This window comes from Solanum pennellii, chromosome 6 (assembly GCF_001406875.1).
Source record: "Solanum pennellii chromosome 6, SPENNV200".
NCBI classification, from domain to species: domain Eukaryota; kingdom Viridiplantae; phylum Streptophyta; class Magnoliopsida; order Solanales; family Solanaceae; genus Solanum; species Solanum pennellii.
In genome coordinates this window covers 3,922,283-3,947,984 of record NC_028642.1, presented here as the reverse complement: position 1 = coordinate 3,947,984, position 25,702 = coordinate 3,922,283, and the positions used below count along the sequence as shown (strand labels likewise).

Here is a 25,702-nt window from a genome sequence, read left to right as displayed (position 1 = left end):
GGTAATATACTTCTTTAAACAGTTCAATACACATATTTTAATTAATTAAAAATTAACTCTATTGACTTGAATCATATGTAGGACAATTAGCCAGTCAAAAAGTGAAGCCAATATATATACAGATACATCTATTGCTAGTTTACAAGTCTACAAAATTCTAATTGGAAAAGCAAATAATGCAAATTATTTAAATAGAAATATTAACCAACGGGGGCAAACAATTCAGATTGTGATGTGTAAGGAGGAGAGTACCAGGAGAGGATTGGTTAGAAGGAAGATGATTTTCAGAAATCCAAGTAGGGCAAGAGGCGGTGTGCAAATGACGAGTTTCCGATCCCGATTCCGTTTCCGATCCAGTTTCCGATGGTAGAGTTGGGATCCGGCCGGTAATTAGAGCTAATCTGTCATTTCCCCGTTCAACAATACGACGTCGTCGGGTATCTCTGCCGCTCGTCGCCATTATTATCCTTTTCGTATCTGTGACAAGAGTTGTTCCCTTCGTATTCAAGTTGTGCTTGCATTTCTTTTCTTATAATAATAACTAGAGAAAAGACATAAATACACCATCGAAGTTGTTTCATATTTGCATAAAGACATCTAAACTTTCAAAGTGTCCTATCACACCACTAAATAACTATATATCGTTGTAAATGGGTTATTTTTACCCATTCCCTCGTCTGGGTTGTTTACACGCACGTTAGGCGCGTCATGGACCAGTTTTCACTTTCATTGACCAGTTTAAAAGTGACACATGTCATTTTCTTTCTTTATTATTAATTATTTCATCAATTTATATCATCTTCCCCAATTTAAACCCAAAATAGATGTGGTAGCCCTAATATTTTGATTTTTATAACAAGAACTATGTTGCTTTAGATTTCAAAGGTGTGACGCCTGAGTTGATTGACACTCGTTATGCTATTTTAGTTTTGGTTATTCCGAGTGCAAATGATGATTGGAGCCATAATGAGATGGAGATAGTGGAAGTAGTTGTTGATCAGGTGATTGTGGCCCTATCCCATGCGACTGTTCTTGAAGAGTTAATGAGGGAGAAACTAGAAGCGATGAACGGTTTGCAGCAACAGGCTAAGGAGAATGTTCTGAAGGCAAGCCAGACAAGGTATTCGTTTCAGAATTTAATGAACAATGGGATGAGACGACCGATGCACTCGATTTTGGGTTTGCTTTCCATACTTCAAGATGAGAACACAAGCACTAACCAGAAGATTATTATCGATACAATGGGGAGAATGAGCACCGTTTTGTTAAACTTAATAAATGATGCAATGGATATACCTGACAAAGACGAAGGGAGATTCCCAGTAAAAATGATGTCGTTTCAGTTGCATTCACTTATCAGAGAGGCTTCTTGTCTTGTTAATTGCCTGTGTGTTTATAAGGGCTTTGGATTTTCCATGGATGTTCCCAATTCTTTAACTAATCTGGTGATGGGTGATGAGAAGAGAACGTAGACGACTTTTCTTCAAAAGATAAGGGTCGGGTCGGGTAAATTCTATCCTAGGGAGTGAGCAACACGCGCACGACGTAGACGAGGGAATGGGTAAAAATGACCCATTTACAATGATATATAGTTGTTTAGTGGGGTGATAGGACACTTTTGAAGATTAGGTGTCTTTATGACAATATGAAACAACTTCGATGGTGTATTTATGTCTTTTCTCTAATAACTATATATATATACTAGGCAAGAGTTGCCTGCGCAAGCACGGGCCCAACGTTGTTAATTATTTCTCATTTTCATATCATACTTATCTTCATTAATTAATTCTATCTTATACTATCTTAATATTTTATTATAGATATAATAACAAAGTTTGGTTATAAATATGATTGTAATGAGAGAGTACTATAAAAAGAAGAATCAAATAATGATGAGATTATTTAAATGGAAAAGGATAAAAATGTCGTTAAATTATGTGAAAATAATAAAAATATCTTTCATTTATAGTTTGGCTCAAAAACATTTTTATCGTTAATATTAAAGAGGCATCATCAATTGGTTCAAACATAAATTAATGTGTTAACTCAACAAAGCCAGAGATCGTAAATCAGACTATCCTTCATCTTAAACGGCAAATAGTTAAACCAAACACTCTTATATAAAACTTAATGACATCAAAATGGAAGTGATGTTATTAGGGATAATTTCAGAATAACATTTACCTGAAACCAGGGGAATCAGAAGGTGACAAGCCAGGTTCACTGGCAAGTCTATGGTGTATTTATATATATATATATATATATATATATATATATATTAGACACTAAAACAGAATGAGACACATGAAAGGTATGTATTAGATTGTGATAATACTTTCGTTATCTCTAGTATGAACAATAAATCAATAATTTGTGAAATTTCAGCCCATCCAAAAATTAAGAAATGCCTAATCCACATTAAGTGTAAGATCATGATTTCACTTATATCAGCTACCAATAGTTTCTTACTTTGTATATGATAGACATTTTTCTGTTATTTTTCTAGTTATCTTTCTTATTATCAGTAACAAGACAACAACTTTCTATCCTTAAACTCTTCATACACATCCAAATCTTCTATCAATCAAAATGGAGCAAAACAGAGTGGCTGGATAGCTACTACGGAAGGAGATAAAATGAGGAATGAGAGAGAAAGAAATCACAATGACGGATGAAAAAGAACATACCTGTAGCTGAAGCCTTAATTGTAATAACTGCAAATCGTTAACTTCACCTGCACGCGAAAACAATTATAGAATGAATTTAGTATTTTTTGCAATTTGTACCTATCAAATAACATCTGTTACACTATTAGCACACTTGTTTTCCTTGTTACCAGCATGAAAACAGATTGTCCAAGGTTCAAATGCAATGTATTATAGATGGGATAGATTGAATTGAATTCTATGTGAAAAATAGCATGTGAGCACCTTTAAGTAAAATGAGTCGTGCATACTATAGAAGCAATAGTATCAGTTTGATGTCTCTTCTGCAATAGAAGTTTGGAAGCCTTTTCCATGGCTAAGAAATATGCTAATCTATTCTTACTTTTCTCTGTCCGGAAGTGTTGAGTCCTTAAGTTTGTACTTGGCGGAATAGATCCAAGCTTTTGAGAAAGATACTGAAACATTGAGGGATAAATAAGTTTTATAAAGGATGCCAAAAGTACAAGTCTTTTCATCTTGCTCTTTCTACTTGTCTTCACATTTTATGTTTCACGAAACACTTTATTATTAAATCATTCTATGTAAAGAGGGATCAACAGAGAGAGAGCACAACAATTGATTTCAATACACTCTTTTCCTATATAACAATAGGACATCTAATAAAGAAAGGTTATTGCATCTGAGAAAGCAGAACAAAAATGTGAAACAGAAATCCAAAATAGAACACGAGAACCATGGATATGTGCTTTCAACTTTCATGACCAGATGAACAGAACATCTAAAGACAATACAATCTCTGTTGGACCTTAGATAAAAAGCAATTCAAGTTTTGTCGATTTCATCTTCTATACAATTCGACAAATACACAAAACTTAGAAGGAACTTGACAATCTAGCTACTTAAATCGAAGTCTAGCGACGTCATATTTTTTCATATAAACATTTAAACAGAATTGAGAACATGGGTCAATACAATCGAAACCATACAATGATGGCAAATATAATAAATCTTATGATTTAGGTTCAAGATATTTAAAAAGATAATCAATCTGTTGAAATTAAGTCAATCGATCCACGGAAAAGAAAAATATAGCGAAGGCATATAGAGAGAGATATGAGGACGAACAAGATCGATAGGTGCTTAAGCGACTGATCAAGAAATGCAAAGATGAGATAAATGGTTAGTCATGATGATATAGGACACAATTTAATATTTTCTGTTTTTTTATTATTTGTAGTTGATTCTATAGTTTTTGGAAGTCCTCTGGATGTATAGTAAATTTATAATTAGTATTTACTACTCCATGACATGCAACAACATAGAAAGTGTAATCCTATAAGTGGGGTCTAAGAAGGGGGTGGTGTACACGAAGCCTTAAGTTGTTTACGACATGGTAGGTTACAAATATTATCACACAGGCATGATCCTTCTAGGGTTGTATATCAACTCTCTTTAATTTGCATAGGATTTTTATTGTAGTTCATGATTCATGGGATAAGATTGGTGGGTATTAAACTGCCGCCTGTGTCTAGCCATCTAAACGTTTCTCATTCTTGGCTCTTGGTTTATAGAAGCAATCTTTGCTGCATTCTGTCTTTCATTAGAACATATAAGTTGTAACCAATGAAGCTCTGCCTGGTAGCAGGAAATTGAGGTTGCATTACCCCAAAGTCATGGGCAATCTCAGGGCCACGGGAAAGAGGCTAGTTCCTTAAAAAGGTGACAGAATTGTACTGTAAGTTCGACTACGCTTTTTTGGTTAATCTTTGTTTCCTAGTTGTTTAGCTAAGAAGACCTTCCTTTTTTGGGTGCCATCAACTATATAACTCTGGTCATCTAGTTTTTTTGTTAGCGTTTATATATTATCAAAAATGTGATAATTTGTATAGCTAGCTTCTATACAAATTTGACCAAAACACAAAACTAAGAAGGAACTTGATAATCCGGCTACTTAAATCAAAGTCTAGCGACATCATATTTTTTCAGATAAATATTTAAACAGAGTTGACAACACGGATCAATACAAATCTGGAACCATACAATCATAGCAAATATAACAAATCTTATGATTTAGGTTCAAGATATTTAAAAAGATAATCAATCTCACACAGCTGAAAATAAGTTAATTGATCCATGGAAAAGAAAAAAATAGCAGAGGCATTTATAGAGAGAGATATGAGGACGAACAAGATGGACAAGAGCTTAAGCGACTGATCAAGAAATGCAAAGATGAGGGAAATGGTTAGTCATGACGATGTAGGACACATAAAGTTCCTTCTCTCACTTTTCAATCTGAGCATTGCCACACAAAAGAGGCTAGTCCCTTCACAAGGTGACAAAATTGTACTGTCAACTCGAATACTAAAACACGTAGTTTTTAGAAGCAAAAACAAAAAAAAAACTAATTCAAAGAGTTTTGCCTATCATGTAGAAGAACCCTAATCAAGGAGGAATTGTGGAAGGGATACGGTATAAGGTGTAGTTTGAATTGAATCTATACTTACCATATAGAAGACCCTCACAGATACCAATAGAGTATAAGCTTTGGTTGTTTGTACATCACTCCGATTATTATCATCTCTGTCCAATTGTATTCTCGTTTATATTGAGCAAAACTAACAAGATTTGTGCAATATTCTGTATATGTAAACTTTATTTAAAAAAATCCCTTCCTCTTGTGAAAGTCATCAATTTAGCACTATCTGTAGAATACTAGAGTAAATACTGGGATTTTTGTATGTCAAGTGGCAGGAGTATATGATGAAAACCACTTCTTTCTAAAGCTAAATCAGCAAAAAGAAAAGAGTAGGATTCATGGGGCTTGAAGCAATAAAGCAAGTAAAAGCACACTTCTTTGAGATGAAAGGCTCCATTTACAGAACATAAAAAATATTGAACATCTATGAATGTTAGTCCTACAATAATTGTAATTAAAATAGTTAATATCACCACCCAATACAGAAAAATGCAGATAACAATCCAACTCTTCAAATTGAAATTTAAAGAACCAATAACTTCACGGTGGGACCATTTTGCAAGTCATTGTTTCAAAGCGCCATGCTTTCTCATTACCCGATGACTCCTCACTTGCTTCATGTTGCTTCATCGCTTTAAGCAACAAATCAAGAGCTTTTAATAACACTGACCTATTCCATTGTATGAGTATAATTTTACATACTACAAACTTATTAATTGGACACAAACTAGGTAATGCTAACACCATTTCACTAGATGTGTTCTAAGAAAAAGTACACATGGAAAAGGCTTCCAAACTTCTATTGCAGAAGACACATCAAACTGATACTATTGCTTCTATAGTATGCACGACTCATTTTACTTAAAGGTGCTCACATGCTATTTTTCACATAGAATTCAATTCAATCTATCCCATGTATAATACATTGCATTTGAACCTTAGACAGTCTGTTTTCATGCTGGTAACAAGGAAAACAAGTGTGCTAATAGTGTAACAGATGTTATTTGATAGGTACAAATTGCAAAAAATACTAAATTCATTCTATAATTGTTTTCGCGTGCAGGTGAAGTTAACGATTTGCAGTTATTACAGTTAAGGCTTCAGCTACAGGTATGTTCTTTTTCATCCGTCATTGTGATTTCTTTCTATCTCATTCCTCATTTTATCTCCTTCCGTAGTAGCTATCCAGCCACTCTGTTTTGCTCCATTTTGATTGATAGAAGATTTGGATGTGTATGAAGAGTTTAAGGATAGAAAGTTGTTGTCTTGTTACTGATAATAAGAAAGATAACTAGAAAAATAACAGAAAAATGCCTATCATATACAAAGTAAGAAACTATTGGTAGCTGATATAAGTGAAATCATGATCTTACACTTAATGTGGATTAGGCATTTCTTAATTTTTGGATGGGCTGAAATTTCACAAATTATCACCCTTAAAACTTCTGCGTTGACTTCAGAGTCAAGAAGCCCCTTGATTAAGATGGAATAAGTAGATTTGTTTGGGTGACACCCTTTGTCAAGCATCTCTTCCAGAACTCTAATTCCTTCCTTAGCATTTCCAACTTTGCAAAAGCCTTTGATCAACATGTTGTAAGTAAAAGCATTAGGAATGCAACCCTTGTCTACCATGTCATCCCATAACCTCCCAGCTTCATGCAGTTCTCCTTTCTCACGCATCCCAGCAATAAGCATGTTATATGTCAAAACACTAGGACTCGAACTCTTTTCAAACTCGTCAAACAATTTCCTTGCTTCCCGAATCTGTCCCTTCTTACAGAGCCAGTGAACAAGTGTGCTCGATATTGTATTATCTGGAGTACAATTTTTTACCAATAGTTTCTTCCACAAATCACACGCCTCCTCAACCTTCCCCTCTTCACACAAGACATCAATCACCTTAGAGCAAAGTGTTGGGCTTGGTATATACCTCTTATCTAGCATATCATTAAGTAAATTAACAGCTTCACCGGACTTCTTTTCCTTGCAAAATGCCTCAATCATAATTCCATATGTCACTTCGTTTGGCCCAATCCCATTGTCGTCCATCTCATCCATTATCTTAGCTGCATCAATAAACTTCCCTTGCTTAACATAACCATGCATCAAGATAGTGTACGTCGTTGCATCAGGCAACCACCCTCTATCAACAATTTCATCAAACATCCTCTTGGCGCCGAGTAAATCACCAAGTGATACATAACAACCCAAAATGGTTGTGTAGCTCACAACATTGGGAACTATTCCCATCATAGGCATCTCATCAAGAACTTTAGTTGCACTATTAATATCGTCTTTCTTACAGAGAGCCTCAGAGTCCCACTTTTGAATTTTTAATTTGGTATTCTTGCAATTTTTTAAAATCCCTTGATTGAAATTGTTGGCTCCACCATTATCTCCAACTCCAAGTAAATAGATAGGTTCAGTTACATTGCTAAATTTGTCCATCTAAAATCTCACATAAAGAAGAATTGGGTCTAAATAAGTTCTCAAGTCCAACACTAACATGTAAAAAAAGGCCCAAAGAACGATTTTCTCCAAAAAAAAAATTTCTCAATTTAACAAAACACCATCATTACATACTCAAATTTCATCACTCTCACAATATATAGCTAATAGCAAAAGTACTAGTACATTTCCATTAACAAATACAATGGCAAGTTGAAACTCAAAACTTTTGAAAGTCTATACCAACTATTTGTTATTTCTGTTAGGTTATATCTTCCTAACTCTATTAATTGTCTAATAGGAAACTCAACGGCAAGTTGTTAAGAACGGTACAATTATCACACATTATGAAAAGAGTTTGTTCCGTTCCAAACACACTTGGTGTCGATGGACATGTCCAAGAATCAACGAAGGCATATGGAACTCATGTTCATGATTTCACTCGGACGATCGATCGGGGCACAATTGTTGAACCAGTGGAAGAGGTTATACCCCCGAACCACCATTGTTGTCACCAATACAACTAAAAGTTACATCGTTTCACAGTTTCGACTATCAAGCTATATGCTTTGAGTTCGGTATCTCTCAACATTTTTCTATAATATACTTGCCACACATATTACCCATTTTCCGTAGCTGTTCTAACTTATTAACAACTTCTTACTTACTGCAAGATGTTTTTGCCCTCGTANTAAAAAGTTTTGAGCTTTATATGTGCATCCTCTTGGGAATCAAAGTGTGAGAAAACTTTCTTTAATATCAAGTTTTGTAAAACTCCAAGCCTCATGATAAGAAAGTTTGCAACTTTAAAGTAACTAAGTTTATAAAAAATAAGTTCAAAATTTGAAGTAACTAAGGTCAATTTCAGTCCATATGTTCATATCTTACCTATCCTAAATATCAATGACCTTGACAATGTGATCCAAAGAAAAGAAAACAAATGAAATCAAGATTGTTGAGAACATAAGAGAGATCTAATAACCGCCAAATTGGGGGGGAAAGAGCTGAAGTTAGGACCACTGGAACTGAAGGCACAACAATAGTTCTTGAGGTTGTTGTTTTTAATTTTTCACATCTACATCTAGTAGATTAGGTGGTCATATGTTCTCTTAATAACTGCTTAAATACCTTAAAAGAGTAACACTAAAGATACCAACAAACTTCCTTTTTTAAGAAGAGAAAAATGACACTAAGGATGAACTATTTTGTGCACCTATTAATTAAGAAGCAATCACTGTAAGAAGAACAAAGGGACACAAATCAAAAGAGCCAAATTAGGAGACAAGATGAAGGCAATTGCAGCTTCTTTAAAGGCCTTCACAAGGAATACAATATTCTCTTTTGTTCGATTACAGCAGAAGTTAAATATTGCTGAAAAATTTCAGTTATCAACTATTCTATAAAGCTTGTAAACTCCAAGGGCATGTCTAGTTAGATTACTCAAATATTAATGAAAATAAAGAGAAAAACCTTAAATGATGATTTAGTCCAATATGAAATATGTTTTAAATGATGAACAATAGTTTGTTAATTACTCTCTTTGAATGGTTATTAAAAATTGTTTCATAATATATTGAATTATATGTTATATATTGTATAACTTTTTGTCTCTACATAATGTCATACATCTTCAATGTGAAGAACAAATTTTTCACTCAACAAACTCATTATGGTATGATTATTAAACAAAAATGAATGACCAGTTATAATTTATAAACCGAAGATAAAACAGTTGGTATATAGCTACAAAGACAAATGTACTGGAATCTATCAGATAAAATGTAATTTAAGAAGTAGGAAATTCCAGAATTCTTCTTCTTGATGTTTATGGTTTCCTTGGAATCGAAGTATAAATTTTGCAATACGACTATAGCCCAAAACTGGGATTTGCACTCCAGATGCCTAAACACATATACTTCTTGTTTTTCTTAATCTTTATATATGTACAGGTTAATTAGAATGCATCACTCAGTTACATCTTTTACGGAGTTGTGAGAGTGATAATGTAGTGTTCACCGGGAAATTGAGATGCATTTCCATTCTTAAAGGAGCAAGAATTGGATGCATCTATGAGATCATATATAACTGTGTTCTTTAACGTTCTCTCTTTTTTTTTCTTGTCATCTTCTTGTGTGTTTAATTTTTGTGCTTTCAGCTATTTGTATTTGTTGTTGTTTTCTCTTTCGGAAAATTTCTAAACGTGTGACAAGTCACTAAAAGGATATCAATTGAAATCCACCTTTCTAGTTGCAGCAAATCTTTGTCCAAGACATTCTGCTTGATGTCACTTGATTATATATTACTACTTCATTTTTGGGTAGGGAAGCAGCATACTCCAAACTAATGTTTTCAGATTTGAAACTGAAATAAACTCGGGGGTGGCTGTATTTTGCGGTATATGGTTGACTTATTTTGCTTGCAGGAGAGATGTGACAAGCTCAAAGTGCCCAATTCATTTTCAAAACCAAGTTGTTCACAGCATAGAAAGAAGTGTCATGAGGACATGGAAGATAACAGTCCTACCTACGCGAAGAAACCACAACGGAAACATCTTGTTTCAGAAGGTCTTACTGATTCCGAGTTCTTAGCGGATGATCAATCCAGTTTGTAGCAACCTCAAGAAAAGGCCTAAACAATTTCCAGTGGAGAACTCGTCAGACAAGATTCTATCTGGTCCTAATGATGCAAATTACAAGGCCACAAACGTGTTATCTCAGGTAAGAAAAGCACAATAATAGTAAAGCATTTCTTCTACATGTTATCAGTTTTATCAGATATTTTTGCAGTCTATAATCTGACCTGTTTGCTACTTTCATTGTATAAGACGATGCCACAGAGAGAGGAGAGGTTCTATCCCTTGTGGAAGAGAACGGAGCAAATAAACATATTTTGAGAACTACAGAAAGTGAGGTTACTGTTCAACCAGGATCCCCAAAGAGGTCCGTCGTGCAAAGTACCGCTGATGCTCCTAGTTTACTTAGGCACAATATCGGTACTAAAGATAATTCATCTGAATGCAGTGATGTTTTCAATCAAGTCTCTGAGGGAAATGACAATTTAAAATTATTCGGAAGAGGTTCTGGAGTAGCATCACACAGTTCACAGTATTTCTGCAATCCTGGGTCTCAACAGATGTATAACCACCAAAAGAATGACCAAATAGTTGGAAGTCTTATTAATGCTTGTGGTGCCAGTGAGAGATCACATGACAAGTTAAGAGGTTCTCCTCCTGAAGTTGCTGGAGTTTGCTCTGTGCATTCTGTGAAATCCTCAACATTCATCAGCTTACGAAAATGTGAACAGGAAGCTGCCAGAATCCATCGAGGGAAATTGCAGTGGTCATTTCATGCAATATCAGCCACTCCCTCAAATCCGCCATCAGGAATTAATGTGCAAAATATGTTCTTTCCCTGAGTGGAAGCAAAGAGAATCCATGCATGGAGAGAAGGTAATTGAAAAGGACTATGTTCGTTTGCCCCTCAACTCTCAAGGGGAGTTAATCCATCTGAACTCAAACAGTAAAGGAAAGTTGACTCAGCTGCCAAGCTCAAGGAGAATTGTGGGATCTTCCGGAGGATTAGCAGTAAACAACGTTTCACACTCAAACATGGACAATCTCTCTGATGCTAGAGGTTGGGATAAACGAGAACCATCCACAGACCAGCTAAAAAGGTCCTCTGCAGATGACTCAATGGAATGGAGCCCTACTTTTCCAGTACCTTCAAGGTTAGGTATCATGAGTACGACGCTGGAAGAACAAATGTTGAGTTGGATCCGCTAAAGAAAAATAAGGAATCTTTTACTCCTTTTGAGTTAGATTGCAGTGTCAGTAATTTGTCCAACCATAGAAGCAAACAAAACAATCAGGCCAAGCAACTTGAAACGAGCTGGAGTAAGCAATGTGGGAATTCTGATGATGTCTCACTGGTTGTTACTCCATCGAAAATGCGTCTGATGGGGAAAGAGTTTACGGTTGATAGAAGAGATTTTCATGCACCACAGGATAAAAGGATTTGGACAGATAAGCAGATCATTGCTGAGAAATTTTCAGCAGAGACTTACAACTACAATTCAGTGGTTACAAATCATGATCAACAAAATCTCACCGTGCATCCTGTGCTGGGAACAATGAAAGGCATGGTTGCTTGCTCTCCTAGTATCCAAATCAATCAGGCCATTCCAAGGCCTCAAGTTTGTCCTCCTCACTTCAGTCACCAAATTGATTCGGTGCAGCAAAATTGTTTAGGTGCAATCAAACAAAGCCCTTTCACCCTTTATAATCAGAAAGCAAATTTTGAGGAGCCTTTTCCAGGTGGATATAAATCTTTCACAATCAGCCCATATGGACCTGTACCAACATTAATGCATCATTACTCCAGCCAGAATGGGGGCTCGAGCTCTCTTGATCTGAACAGCTCAAGCTGTGCCATCAATTTTCCTTACTCGCGTCCAGATTCCGGAAGGAACTTCCGATCATCGTGGTCTCAGTTCTCTACAGAAAGCACCCCATGGTTTTCAGATGCAAAACAAAAGAAACTACTAATGGATTTTCATGAATTATATTCTTCATCTGACAGGAAACATCATTACTGCAGCAGCATTACTGGGGATAGCCGTCAAACTGACCCTTCACTATATCTTGCATCAGAGCGCTTCTGTTCTTTCACTCAGCGCCCTCAACATGCACTGGAGAATCCAGTCTCTCTACCATCTTTAGCTAACAATGCTCCTATGCCACTCCAAATAGGTTCCAGAGTAAACACTGGCTCATATAAAAGAAATGGTGACGTGACCAAAATCATATCTACTCCTTCTCTTAGAGATCTTGGTGACAGCAGAAAGAGCAAAAAGAGGCCATTATCTACATCAGACAATCGTACAAATGTGGCGGAGATCCCTAACTTTTTGTTTCGGGAAGATCCTTATGTTGTTTCAGCACCATTAAAAAGCTATAATTTTGAAGGTTAATACAGCTGCAGAAAAGGAATTGAATCAGGTTCAGTTAAAGGCATGTCAAACAGTATTGAGAGTGGCCAAAGTGGAACAACAGAGGCACGCCTTGGATCTTTCAAAGATGAAGATACACTGAAATTTGAATGTACTCTGGGATCTGGGCCCATTAAATTAACAGCTGGAGCAAAGCATGTGCTTAAGCCCTGCCTGTATAATGATCAGACGAACTTCAGTCCAACTCATTCAACCATCCAATTTTACGCTTCTGCTACTGGTAGCACAACTCGGGAAGCTGAGCAATCAATTGCAACCTTAGAGAATGTTAATCAGTTGAAAACAAATTTAGAGAAGTAAGACATGCAGAAGCGAGGTTCAAGCTGTATATATTTTTATATGATATAACCTCTTAGATGGTAGCTTCTTTTAGTCTACTAAACAATCACAAAACGAGGGCATGTTCCTGAATATACAGAGAATTGAGCTTCAATAAGCCTACATGTAAAAAGGTTGTTTAACCCTTCTACTTCTTAGCAATCAAAAGAGAATGGAATTGAAAGTAAGTGAATGAAGTTAGATTAGAGCCAACAAAAAACAAACTAAAAACAGTATGCTACGTAATCGTTTGACGACAAGATGATATGTATGAGCGAATGATTATTTGAATTCCAATAGCAAATACCTCTTTATATTGTAATGCCATCAGTTGATATTTCTTGTTTCCCTCTTTTTTTGGTTAGGGAAGGTCCTTTATCTACCGGCTGGACTTTACAAGTCTACTCATGTGTGTCGATGGTGATTTTGTTGATAGTAAATTGTTCTGTCATAAAAAAGATTGTTGGCTGGATCCTCCGACCCCACTATGTCTGGCCCTTTATCTTACCTCAAATGCAGAAACATAAGCCTACATCATTAACAGAGGAAGAATGACATGAAGTAGAAGGATATAACTAATTCTAGTAGATGTGGCTTGAGATTCTTAACTTCACGCTACAAATGAAAATAATTTCAAAACGTCAATGCAATAATAGGAAGAAACTTTATGCTAAACCCACATAGAAAAGGCGAGACAACGAAACAAATATTGAAGCTTTAAATCATCAACAACAAAAAATTATCAAAATAAAAGACAAATTTGGAGACATCGGGATGAGATGTTTATTGCCCGGAAGATAAATATCTAACAACTTGATTTCAAATTCAACCATTCTAAAAAGAAGTATATTCCTCTCCCTATCTGTCTTTTCCACTTCCCTCATTCGGAAACAGAAATTTCGCCTGGCTCTTTGCATGGTGGTGCTCCTCAGTCCTCACTAACCTATAAGCTTTTGCTACAAAGACTACCTATTGCAGATAACATCTCTCGACTCACAAGATGGATATAAGTGATAAGGGATTTTAACCTAAAGACCTCGTGTCACAAGGATCTATTAAGCAAGTTCCAGAAAAATGACTTGACAGGGGCACAGAATTACCATGGAACATGGCTCTTCGATGAGTTACATCAGCCACAGAAGAAAGTAGTGGATTCCCAAGTGTCCCTTCTTAGCAGACAATACCTACAATAATACATAAAATATCAAACATATTTGTTCGTAGCATTTGCAAATGTGGTGAAATCCAATTCTATACGAAAATTTCCAACTCTGATGTTTGATGTACTAGCACTCAAATAACTACAACATACCTAGTGAAGTGGGGTCTGGGAGGGTAAAATATACGTAGACCTTACCACTACCTCGTGTGGAGGTAGAAAGGTTGTATCCAGAAGACTCTTGGCTTAAATGCAGCAATTCTAGAAACAAAGAAGAAAATATAGCCAATTACAAGCAACAACAACAACAACAAAAAAAATTGTGCAATAACCGCAACATAATAAACAACATACTAGGATAGATTATTGAAAACAATGATCCATAATGATGGATAAAAAAAATAAGAACTATAGTACCAACCACCCTAGGCAAGACACACTACACTACATATTAACACACCTTCCTATCTAATTCATGTCCTTGGTAATCTGTTCTAGCAGTCAAACATATAAATTTTAGCCAATGGATAATACCCAGCAGATCCCCATATTTTAGCTTCTAATTCTGCAAGAACAAGAAATTATTCGAGAAAGACTTCAAAAGCTTTGCAATTGGGTTGTCCATCTAACATCCATGTCAATCTTAGGCCAGCAGGTATCACAGAGCTAGCTGTTGAGCCTTCTTATAAACAAGAATCATAAAGGTGCAAAGTAGGAATGATCTAGGTTCATTTTTTTTAATTACCGAGAAATCTGCCTGTGACCTGCCCTTTGGACCAATCACACACTTCTAAACTCGGTGGATGATGGGCCCGCCCCTCTACCCTTCTCTACTTAAATGCTGGGCTTCGCTCTTGTGACCTAAGCCACAAATCCTCCACCTTTTGCCATTCGAGCTAAGTCTTGGGGGCAGGAAAGATCTAGGTTCATTTCCCCCCTGCTATAAGATCTTTCAAAAACAATAGGAGGTGGACCAGCCTAGGTGGAGAGTACAGCAACAATAATAGGCTTCACAAGCACTTCTTTGCAGCCTGAGAACTGCTACTATAGCACCATTCCACCCTCCCTCAGCTGATTCATTTGTTTTGGAAGTGTTAGGAATAGTACTCCTATAAAGAAATTAGTGCTCTAAACCTATTAACGAATTTATATACATAATCTAATGCAGAGGGGCATAAAGAAAAAGGCATTAACAGATGTATCGTAGAAAAAGAAAAAACAAAGAATTAGCATCAAAACAAAAGCACAACCTTTGGACAAATGTCAAAAGAAAACGGAGAGGGACATCCAAGATGCAAAATGATAGCTATGCTTGATTTCGAAAGAGAAGCATACAGAAACCGATTAGGAAATTGCATTTAAAAATTTCACAAACTACAACAATGATGCATCATTGTAGATGATGTTAATCTTCAGGTACTGACAAACTGGGTAACTTGTCCTTGACAAGACAAGATGGAGGGGTGGATTCATAACTGCTGTCATATTGTTCATGAGTCATAAAACAAGAACCAGGAAAGTCAAAAGGACAAGAATTTCCAACTCTGGTCTTCATATTATTGTAAAAGATAAAAGAAAGTGAAAATGCACTTGCTTTGTCTTCAAATTCTTTTTCATAAATTTATACCTATGGACGGTCTCATACAAAGTTTTTTATGTTCCAGGTCCAGACCTCTTATTGCACAGTACAGCTCGTCATTCAATCCCCCAATGCGAATGGAAGGAACATGAACAACAGTGACCTTGAGCATACAAACAAGAACATTTTGCAGAGCAGAAGATTACAACCCATGACACATTTTTGTTGTAATCCTCTTTTCCTGACATCATGCAGTTTAAAGAAGAGACATTTATGTCTTTCAGTCATAAAATGTAAGGCTTACCAATCTATTACTATCGACGTTGCTGTAAGGTTAATTTGTCAGCCTCATGCTATTTTCATTTGCATCTGCTACCTAATTAACAAGACTAGCATGTTAAAATAACTTGAACAACATCCTCAGAGGCTCTGGAAGTGAACAGACCTTCTGTATCAAGTAAAAGTCAAATTTAAGTTTGCAATATTGTTCAGGGCCATTATGCTTTAGTTATTAAATAAGCAGAGTCCTCATATCACATACCAGAAGATCTGTAAGGAGCTTGATGCAGTAGCCTTTTCCAAGTCAATTAGTTGACAGACATGTTTGACTACTTCTTTTCCATTTTCTTTCATTTCGATGGCAAGCATGGAGGATTCCATGTCATCCAAAATGTGGGTCTTCTGTTTGCACTCAACATGTTTATCCAGAAAATAAGAGCATTGCCAATTCAATTGGACCATAAATCATCCCTCACCAATAATCTCTGCAAGAGCACAAACCTTCTTTAAAAGAATGAAACCTACTTCTGTCTCTAACCACAATCTCTAATCCATAGACTTCAGATATCAACTTCATAAAACTATGACAATCTTTGCACACCCTCAAATTCTTTACAATTCGTATGGTGCTTCCCTTACATAACCTTGTCATACCAAAAGCAACAGCAAGTTTCTCGCTGTGCTTACTGCTTAGACACAGTATCTTCCTTTTCTTCCTCTTCTATATCATGCAAAACACTGCCTACCTCTGGAATATAACCACCTTTTACTTTAAGTTTTAACATTATCTCACTTAGCTTATTATAAGCTTCTTCAGTAATCTCATTTCGTTTATCACCTGCTACAAAATTGTACATGACCTTGTCTATTTCAATCGTGCTCCAACCTGGTATTTTCTTCAAATTTTTCTCAGTCATTGATCTCCTCACCATGGCAACATCCTTCCATTTCCCTGCAAATGCATAAATGTTGGACAGCAAAACATGGTCACCAGAATTGTCTGGATCCAGCTCAGAGAGTCTTTCCTTGACTTGCTCAGCCATTTCAATGTCACCAAAAAAACTGCAAGCCCCAAGAAGTGTTCGCCAGATAACTGCATTGGGTGGAACTGGCATTTGAACCACAAAATCATATGCCTTATGAAGCTGACCAGCCCTACCATACAAATCAACCATACAACCATAATGCTCAATAGTTGGTTCAATGTCATAAATTTCTGTCATTTTACTGAATAGCTCATGACCTTGTTCAACTAAACCAGCATGACTACATGCATAAAGTACTGAAATAAAAGTGACCCCATCAGGTCTGGTCCCAGATTCTTCCATCTCATGAAAATATTTTATCACCTCTTCACCATATCCTTGCATTGCAAACCCTGCGATCATAGAAGTCCAAGAAACGATGGTTTTCTTCCCAAGCATTCTCTCAAAGACAAGACGAGCCATCAACACATTTCCACACTTGGAGTAGGTATCCAAGAGTGCATTGTTCACAGAAGTTATCCAAACCAACCCCACTTTCTCTATATATGCATGTAATACCATCCCAAACTTAAACGCCCCAGCTTGAGCACACGCAGATAAAGCACCCGTCAAGCTCACTTCATTAGGTTTACTTTCACTCCCAACCAATTCCCTGAATACCCGAATCGCCTCATCAAAGCAACCATTATGAGAAAATCCAACAATCATAGTACTCCAAGAAATATCATCTCTACTTGGCATCTGCAAGAACAACCCCTCTGCACGTTCAAGCTCCCCTGCTTTAGTATACCCTGCCAGCATCACATTCCAAGTAGTCAAATTCCTAAACGGCATTAAACCAAACACTTTATCTGCACCACTTACATCACTCCCTCGAAGATACGCTGTAAGTATTGCATTCCACGCCACAACATTTGGTTGAGGTATTTGAACAAACACCTTCCAAGCAAACTCAACAAACCCACATTCCGCATACATACTAATAATTGTAGTCCCAACAAAGAGATGGGTGTCAAGCCCACGAGTCATAGCTTGACAATGCAGCTGAAACCCAGTTGTTAAACACCGTAAATTAGCCGCTGCTTTGAGTACAAAAGCAAAGGAGAAACTATCAGGAGGAGAATATGATTGTCGCAGCATGTAAATGAATGTGCTGACTGAATTCTTGGGTGAGTCTGACTCGGATTCACCTCGGATGAGGGTGTTGTACATGAACACATCTGAGTTTGGATAGTGTATGAGCAGACGGCGAGCGTAATCAATAGCATCAGAAATTTGCAGGGCACCAAGTATTAGGAGTTTTCCGGCGATTAGTGGGTTGGTCTCAAGGCCGGATTTGTAAACGAAGGCGTGGATTTGGTTGAGGTTTCCAAGTGTTTTGCAGTAGCTTAACAAAGAAAGACACAGCTTTTCTGCCCTGCTCATTTTTTCAACATTTCAAAATTTAGAGCCAAAAGAATACCAAAAGAGATTTTCTCCTTAATACTCACTGCGTTTAAAAAAAGATATTTAGTTTAATTGGAACATAATTAAATAAATAAAGATTTTTTAAATTTTATGACTCAAAATTAAAGTTATGTTAAATATACTAAAATATCCTTTAATTTTATAGTTTTAAGCATGTTACATGGAAAGTTAAAATTAAACTGTTGTCAAAAAAGAAAAGGGGTCATTCTTTTTTAAACAGTTAAAAAAATAATAATATCATTCTTTTTGAAATGAAGGAAGTATTATGATTTCTTATCTTTAAAAAAAAATATGTGTCTAGTTTTAAACTTAAGAATAAAAACAATATAAAGAAGAAATTTTTTTTAAAATTATATAATATAATAGAGAAAGTTATGGAGATGAAAGATTACAATAATAATAGTCAAGAGGTTATCTTCATAATGGATTAAAGTAATAGAGATAATTAGTCATAATAATTTTTTAGTGTAGTGGATATTCATATCATTATAAAGGTGGAGGTTATCTTCATAATGAAGGGAAGTAATGGAAATAATCAGTCATACTAACTTCTTAGTATAGTGGACATCCATACCATAATATTTCATAACACTCTCCCCTTGGATGTTGTCATATTGGTACATTACTTCATCTAAATTCAGTGTCAGAGGTTAACCCACTATGCGGCAGTCAAGTCCAATTCTTGATTCAGCCTGTTCGCAGCATATTCTGCATAATGTTCAATATTGTTTCTGCGTTGCTTTAGAATAATTTTCGATGCTTAATAATGAAATGAACACAAGAACTACAGGTAAACTCAACTTTTATATTAATAATCAAAACAATAGAAGGGATCTCACTCGTTAGGATAACAATTTTATCCTAACTTCAACTTCAACTTGAGGCACAATCACAAGTTGGTTTCTGCCTTTGACAGCATTCAAAAGCCTCACGTTTTTCTCTAAGTGTCTAGTGAAATTCAAGACTTAATTCTTTTCACTTTGACTCTCTCATTTCGTTCAACACTAAGACTGCACATTTATAGACCATGTGGCAGCCTTGTGTTTTATATTGCATAGCTTTCTAACACATGCTAAAAAGAAAAAAAGTGGGGTAGAAGTTAAGTTTCTATTGAATTGAGTAAGATCCTTTTGAATAGAAGATGCCCATGAAAAAGAATTTTTTAGAGGAAGATCAAAAAATGCGGATTTCCCTACACATGTCATGACCATAGACACTAAACTAAACTTTATTTGACATCCCTAACTGATAAGAGCATTCAAATTTTGATTCAAAAATCATATACAAGTTACAATGAAACTGGACACAAGCGGTTATAAAAAGGTAATCGTCGCTGCAGGTGCTTGACATGTGACTAATGGTTGATTGAATTTCACACATTTGTTGTCATTTCCATCTATATTTTTGGCTTCAATGCAATTTCTAAACGTTGTATAGTTATTGCTTGATCAAAGTCCACCCGAATCATCCGCCCATTTTTTATGTCTGCGCACTGCCAACGCCCTGCCGCTGCCTTGCCTGTGTTTTTCTTGGTCATGCTAACTTTTAACCCACTCGTGTCATTTATTTATTTCTTGTTGAGTTTCATTCATATTTTATATGCTTTAATTTATTTCAGCTTAATTTTTTCGTACTTGATCAGACCGTGTGTTTTTCACATGTCAAACTTTGTCCATAATCGAGGTCGGCCAGCACTCATGCAATGCCATGGTCTGCTGCCTTGCCAGCGTCCATGTCATGTCATGAAATTGCCTTCCTAACTTTGTTTGACTTCTCTAAGCCATGTTAACACTCCGCTCACATAATTAATTTTATCCTCACTAAGCCCTTAACAAAGTCATTCATGCTAACTTTGTTGTAACCGTGCCATGTCGAGTAACCGGGTCAGACCCCTTACAGATGTCCATGGATAATATATCTTGTTAAAATCTTAGTAGAAAAAAAATATGTAGGAAAAAGTACTAGTGAAAAATAAAGGATACACATATCTTTTAGTATTGAGCACCGATATGAGAATGAGTTCAGACAACACACATTCCTTATTGACTATGTATGTATGGGTACAATATCATACATTTTACATGAATCCTAAGTTCCTTCAGGAAGAGTTTAGTGGATCCACTTAGTTGAGGTGTTTTATACCCCGACAAAGTATAGGACAATTCTGGCAGTCGTAGATCATAGTGATGGTTATCAGTTAAAGAATCTCCCAGATAGAGTTAAAAGTATATTTTTATTATATCACTTAATATGTTGAGTTCCGATATGGGTAAGTATTTTTGTAAAGTTTAAAATGATTTCACATCTTTATTTGTTTATATTCAGTTGAGTATATATCTATATATATAGTAGTCCTTTTATACAATTATTTTTTATTCAACTATATTACATATTCTTACATTTAATGTACTGCTTTTATTTAACTTGCATCATTCAATTATGCAAATACAAGTTCTTAGGTACCTTAACAAGAGTTTGTTTAGAACACTTCATCTGCTCATCAGCTTTCGAGTTCGAAGGACTCCAATTATGTATGTTGCTAGTAATAGTTCTTTTGAGGAGTCGTGAGTCTTGTCCCAACACTTATCTTTTTATAGTAGAGGCTTCATAGTACACAATATTGGGGAGTCTTTCAGTCTAAAATACTTTTTTTAAAACTTATGTTTCATACTCAGTATATTCAGAGAAATTTTGAGATTCACTAAACTATTTTTAAGCATTTCTTTCAATTTAATGCTTATGTATGCCTGGATAGTCTTCTGTTTGTAGGTAACCAAGATGAAGGTTCGAAGGGGACCAACAATGGATCTCGAGTGTCGTCCACGTTTAAGGTGTAGGCTTGGATCGTGGCATTATGTTTCTGCAAAGTTGTTGTCATAAGTTTCACACAAGTCTTCTCTACTGAAATTGTTGAAGGTACAATAAAAAAAGTATCCCTTAAAAATCTATACAACCATCTCTTGGAGACATAATTCAAATTTGGTATGTCGTTGTAAGGACATAAAAATCTTAAAAACCTTATTGTGCCTTAATGTGCAAAGTGAATCAGGAAAAGAAGACAAGAATTAATAAACTTTAGACATGACTTCAAGGATGTGGTGTTGGATGACCTATAGAGGAATATGACTACTCTTTTAATCCCAAAGACATATATAACTACCCAATAAATTAATTGCTCAAATATGAAGTGTGGAAAGATTCTCAAATTTACTGCAAGTTGTAAATATTTTTTTTGAAGTAACATATGTGTTTCTCGACACTGCAATTGAAATAGGAGTGTATAGTTTCAAACTGAACTTCATCACTTTGATATGCTGATTTTAGAAAACACCCAAACAAACTGAATAATTTTTATATAATATTTTTCTCTTTCAAATATATATAATAAGTTGAATTGTTGTCCAATATGATACATTCTTTGTTTGATTTTCCATTTTAATAATTTCTTATGATACATTTAAATGGGGGAACTTTAAAATGATATATGTAAAGCAAAATGTATGATTGAACTTCCAACACATTAAAATTAGAATATACATTCACTTTTTTCAACCTTTTAAAATTTATTTAACCCTTCAACAACGATTATTTATTTATTAGAAAATGTAAAATTTCAAGTTGATGTTCATTTGATTCTCCAAAAAATCAAATAATAGAACTCCCAAGAAGCAAAAGGATAAATTATAAATCAAATTAAATATGTTTGATTGAAAGGTAAATGATAAGATGTTACAATTATCATTTTCCTTTGCATATTAATGTTCGTCTATGTTATCTTGCATGTAAGATAATATAGTGTTTTAGTTCTAATGACGAATAGATTTTAAGTATTATTTTATAAGTTCTGTAATATTAAATTCTCACGTGAGGCAGGGGTAGTCAGTGACGGCTCTACACCTTTTGAAAAAAAAGCAACCACCTTTGGCCCCAAAATTTGAGGGGCCTCATTCTTTTTTATTGTTTTTCAAAAAATAATAGGTTATACATATCTTTCTTAAAAAAATATGAGTAACAGTGTTTTCAAAAACATTTTTGAATAGAGTCTCGGGGCGAGTCTCGGAACGGGGCGTACCAAAAACGCTCTGGGCATAAATTAAAGACGTAGATCTATAAGATATATCTTCTAAAATTTGAGATGTAAGTCTCGATCATAAAGACGTAATTCCCGAGCCTAAAAACTTAGGCCCGAACATTTTTAATTTTATTTATAACTTTTTTGCTTTAGATCATATTTTTTATTGTTAGTGTACGTAATGATATTTCTCAAATAGTAATAATAATACTTTTTTTTCTTTGTTATGATTATTAATACTTATCTCAAATAAAAATCATAATATAATTACTATATATTATAGGTTATGTATAACCAAATTATTTGTAAAATCATTGAAAGATTTTCCTTTGCTTATTTTAATAGTTATAAAACTATAAAATTAAATATACATGAGATTACGCCCCGTAGATACATGGGTTTTATGCCCCTATCTCGAGGCTTACGTCTCGCTCTGTATTGTGTAAATGTCTCCCTTCACGTCCCCACCTTTTAAAACACTGATGAGTACTATGTCTCAAGAAAAATTAAATAATTGACTATAATAAACTTCATTAAAAAAATATAATTTAAGGCCTCTATTCGAATTTGACTTTAGACCACCGATTTGTTAGAGCTACCCCTGCAGATAGTTTTACTAGTTATATATTCATAAAGAGTAATTACTCACAACTCATACCCTTTAAATTTNTATAATTACTATATATTATAGGTTATGTATAACCAAATTATTTGTAAAATCATTGAAAGATTTACCTTTGCTTATTTTAATAGTTATAAAACTATAAAATTAAATATACATGAGATTACGCCCCGTAGATCCATGGGACTTATGCCCCTATCACGAGGCTTACGTCTCGCTCTGTATTGTGTAAAATGTCTCTCTTCACGTCCCCACCTTTTATACACTGATGAGTACTATGTCTCAAGAAATTAAATAATTGACTATAATAAACTTCATTAAAAAAATATAATTTAAGGCCTCTATTCGAATTTGACTTTAGACCACCCATTTGTTAGAGCTATCCCTGCAGATAGTTTTACTAGTTATATATTCATAAAGAGTAATTACTCAGAACTCATACCCTTTAAATTTTCGTATTAATAATTTCATAACTTACAATTGTAGTTTAGATTTCTTTTCCTTTTCGATGTAAATATTTTTTTATTTGGCATGATAAGACTATAAATACTATAAATACCATACATAGAACAATACCATATTAACAATACCTTTATATTATTATAATTAAATAATATATTTTATATATTGATAATTGTGTTAAAAATAATTGATAGCATATAAAAAGAGCTTTTGACATAACTTTAAAAAGTAAAACATGGTGGTGGATCTACTTACAAAGGAAGACTTGGAAGAATGTTTTTTGAAACATAATTAGAAATTACTTTTATTATAAAAAAAAAGTTTCAACTTTGGCTTGTAATAGTAACTTAGCTATACATATTGACAATATTAGTCATTTTGTCCTCTATAATCCTACTTTATACAATAAACATAATTGATATAATTATCCTATTTCAATCAAAAGAATTATTAGAATAAGTTATATTTTAATTTTTCTCACAAAGAAAATCAAAGACGGAATAAATTATTATATATTGTCATTGTTTATTTGTTTACACATGTAACAATTTGTTTTTGTCGCTGTTCTTTTCTTGTCTGAAATGTATTTAAAAGTTTTTTTCCCTCATTTTTATTACTTTGTGAATATAGTAATATAGGTTATTTTTATATGTATTAGCTACATAATTATGAATATCTATGTCTATATATTATTTAATTATGGTCTTTGAGATTGTAACATGTATCTTAGGCATAATACATAAACATGACCCTTGAATTGGTGTCAACGGACAACTATAACCTTTAACTTTGGGTGTGCACAAGCAGACACAACTATACACTTATGTGTGTACTTATTCAATTTTATACATATATATTTAAGTGTCTACTTGTACACAGTTAAAGTTGGAGGTCATAGTTGTCAACTGAAGCCAAGTTAAGGATCATATTTATGTATTATGCATGTATCTTATGCAATCAAGTTATTTATCTTTTTTCATATTTTTATGATTTTACCCCTTATATTTCTCGGTAAATATATTTATTCTTACAAATAAAATAAATGCATAACGATTAATGTATTTAATGTCCTAAAAATTATATGTTAAAGTTATAATAACTCATACCTCTTATCTTCATTATAACTTCTGCTCTTAAATATTATTGATAACTCATGTTTGTTTTATTTTTATTATTTTAAAAAAAATTCTTTGATGTAGTAAAGAAATGTGATAATAAAAACTGAACGTACAGGTTCAAAAACTTTTTAAAATAGCAAAAGTAATTTTCATAAAGGAAAAATTAAGCAGAAAAGCAAACATATACTAATTAATTAGCTAAAAATTAAGCAGAAAAACAAACATATACTAATTAATTAGCTAATATAGCTATAGTTTGAATGATTTATGGCTCGCGACTTAATTTTAGTTTTAAGTATGTCCTTTGTCCTCTTTTATACATATAGAAATACAAATTATATATACACACACACACACACACAATTATATGACATATATACAAGCACAATTAGCCTCTCTCCATTCTCCGGCCTTTCTCGCTCGCCTATCTCGCTCGTCACTTTTCTCCTTATAACATGTAGCTACGAATTGTAATTAGCAAACTATAACTATAAAGTGTAATTAAGTTATTATTGAGTGACTATATATGAAAGTTCCCTTTCATAAATGATCAAGTACTCAAATTATAGATGAAATTTAAACAAAATGTATTGTTTTCAACTTAATACATAAATTGTTATTTCAAATATGACCTCTTATTTCATTTACTTAGCCATTTATGCACTCTAAATTGTTTGGTCTACCATTTGCATATAATATCTGAATTTTTGACCAAAATGAGTTATTTTAAAAATCAATTCACCTAACTAATATGTTTTTACTTTTTTTTATATATATAAAAATAGTATAAACGTACTTTATGGATATATTGTTTTCAACTTAATACATAAATTGTTATTTCAAATATGACCTCTTATTTCATTTACTTAGCCATTTATGCATTGTAAATTGTTTGGTCTACCATTTGCATATAATATCTGAATTTTTGACCAAAATGAGCTATTTTAAAAATCAATTCACCTAACTAATATGTTTTTACTTTATTTTTATAAAAATAGTATAAACGTACTTTATGGTAACGTTTTAGGCTTTATTTAATTTTA

General features: G+C 34.2%; 2 protein-coding genes, 1 long non-coding RNA gene and 1 pseudogene across 3 annotated transcripts; 2 read left to right on the top strand and 2 right to left on the bottom strand.

Moving 5' to 3' along the window:
* Positions 1-6,459: 6,459 nt before the first annotated feature.
* LOC107021979 (pentatricopeptide repeat-containing protein At5g16420, mitochondrial-like) lies at positions 6,460-7,781 on the bottom strand. The gene has a single exon (XM_015222686.2). The coding sequence runs from the start codon at positions 7,588-7,590 to the stop codon at positions 6,460-6,462; it is 1,131 nt and encodes a 376-aa protein (XP_015078172.1). The 5' UTR covers positions 7,591-7,781.
* A 2,207-nt stretch (positions 7,782-9,988) lies between these two features.
* On the top strand, positions 9,989-12,929 carry LOC107021978 (annotated as a pseudogene).
* Positions 12,915-18,380, bottom strand: LOC107021106 (pentatricopeptide repeat-containing protein At1g74630-like). Its single transcript, XM_015221699.2, is given in 5 exon segments — positions 12,915-13,444; positions 14,016-14,335; positions 15,958-16,101; positions 16,195-16,626; positions 16,628-18,380. Coding segments are annotated over 2 exon segments (1,938 nt in total). The 5' UTR covers positions 18,344-18,380; the 3' UTR covers positions 12,915-13,444; positions 14,016-14,335; positions 15,958-16,101; positions 16,195-16,404.
* Positions 18,381-19,656: 1,276 nt separating this feature from the next.
* LOC114077492 lies at positions 19,657-21,611 on the top strand. The gene is made up of 2 exons (XR_003578733.1): positions 19,657-19,708; positions 21,141-21,611. It is a non-coding gene; the product is annotated as an uncharacterized LOC114077492 (long non-coding RNA).
* Positions 21,612-25,702: the final 4,091 nt, after the last annotated feature.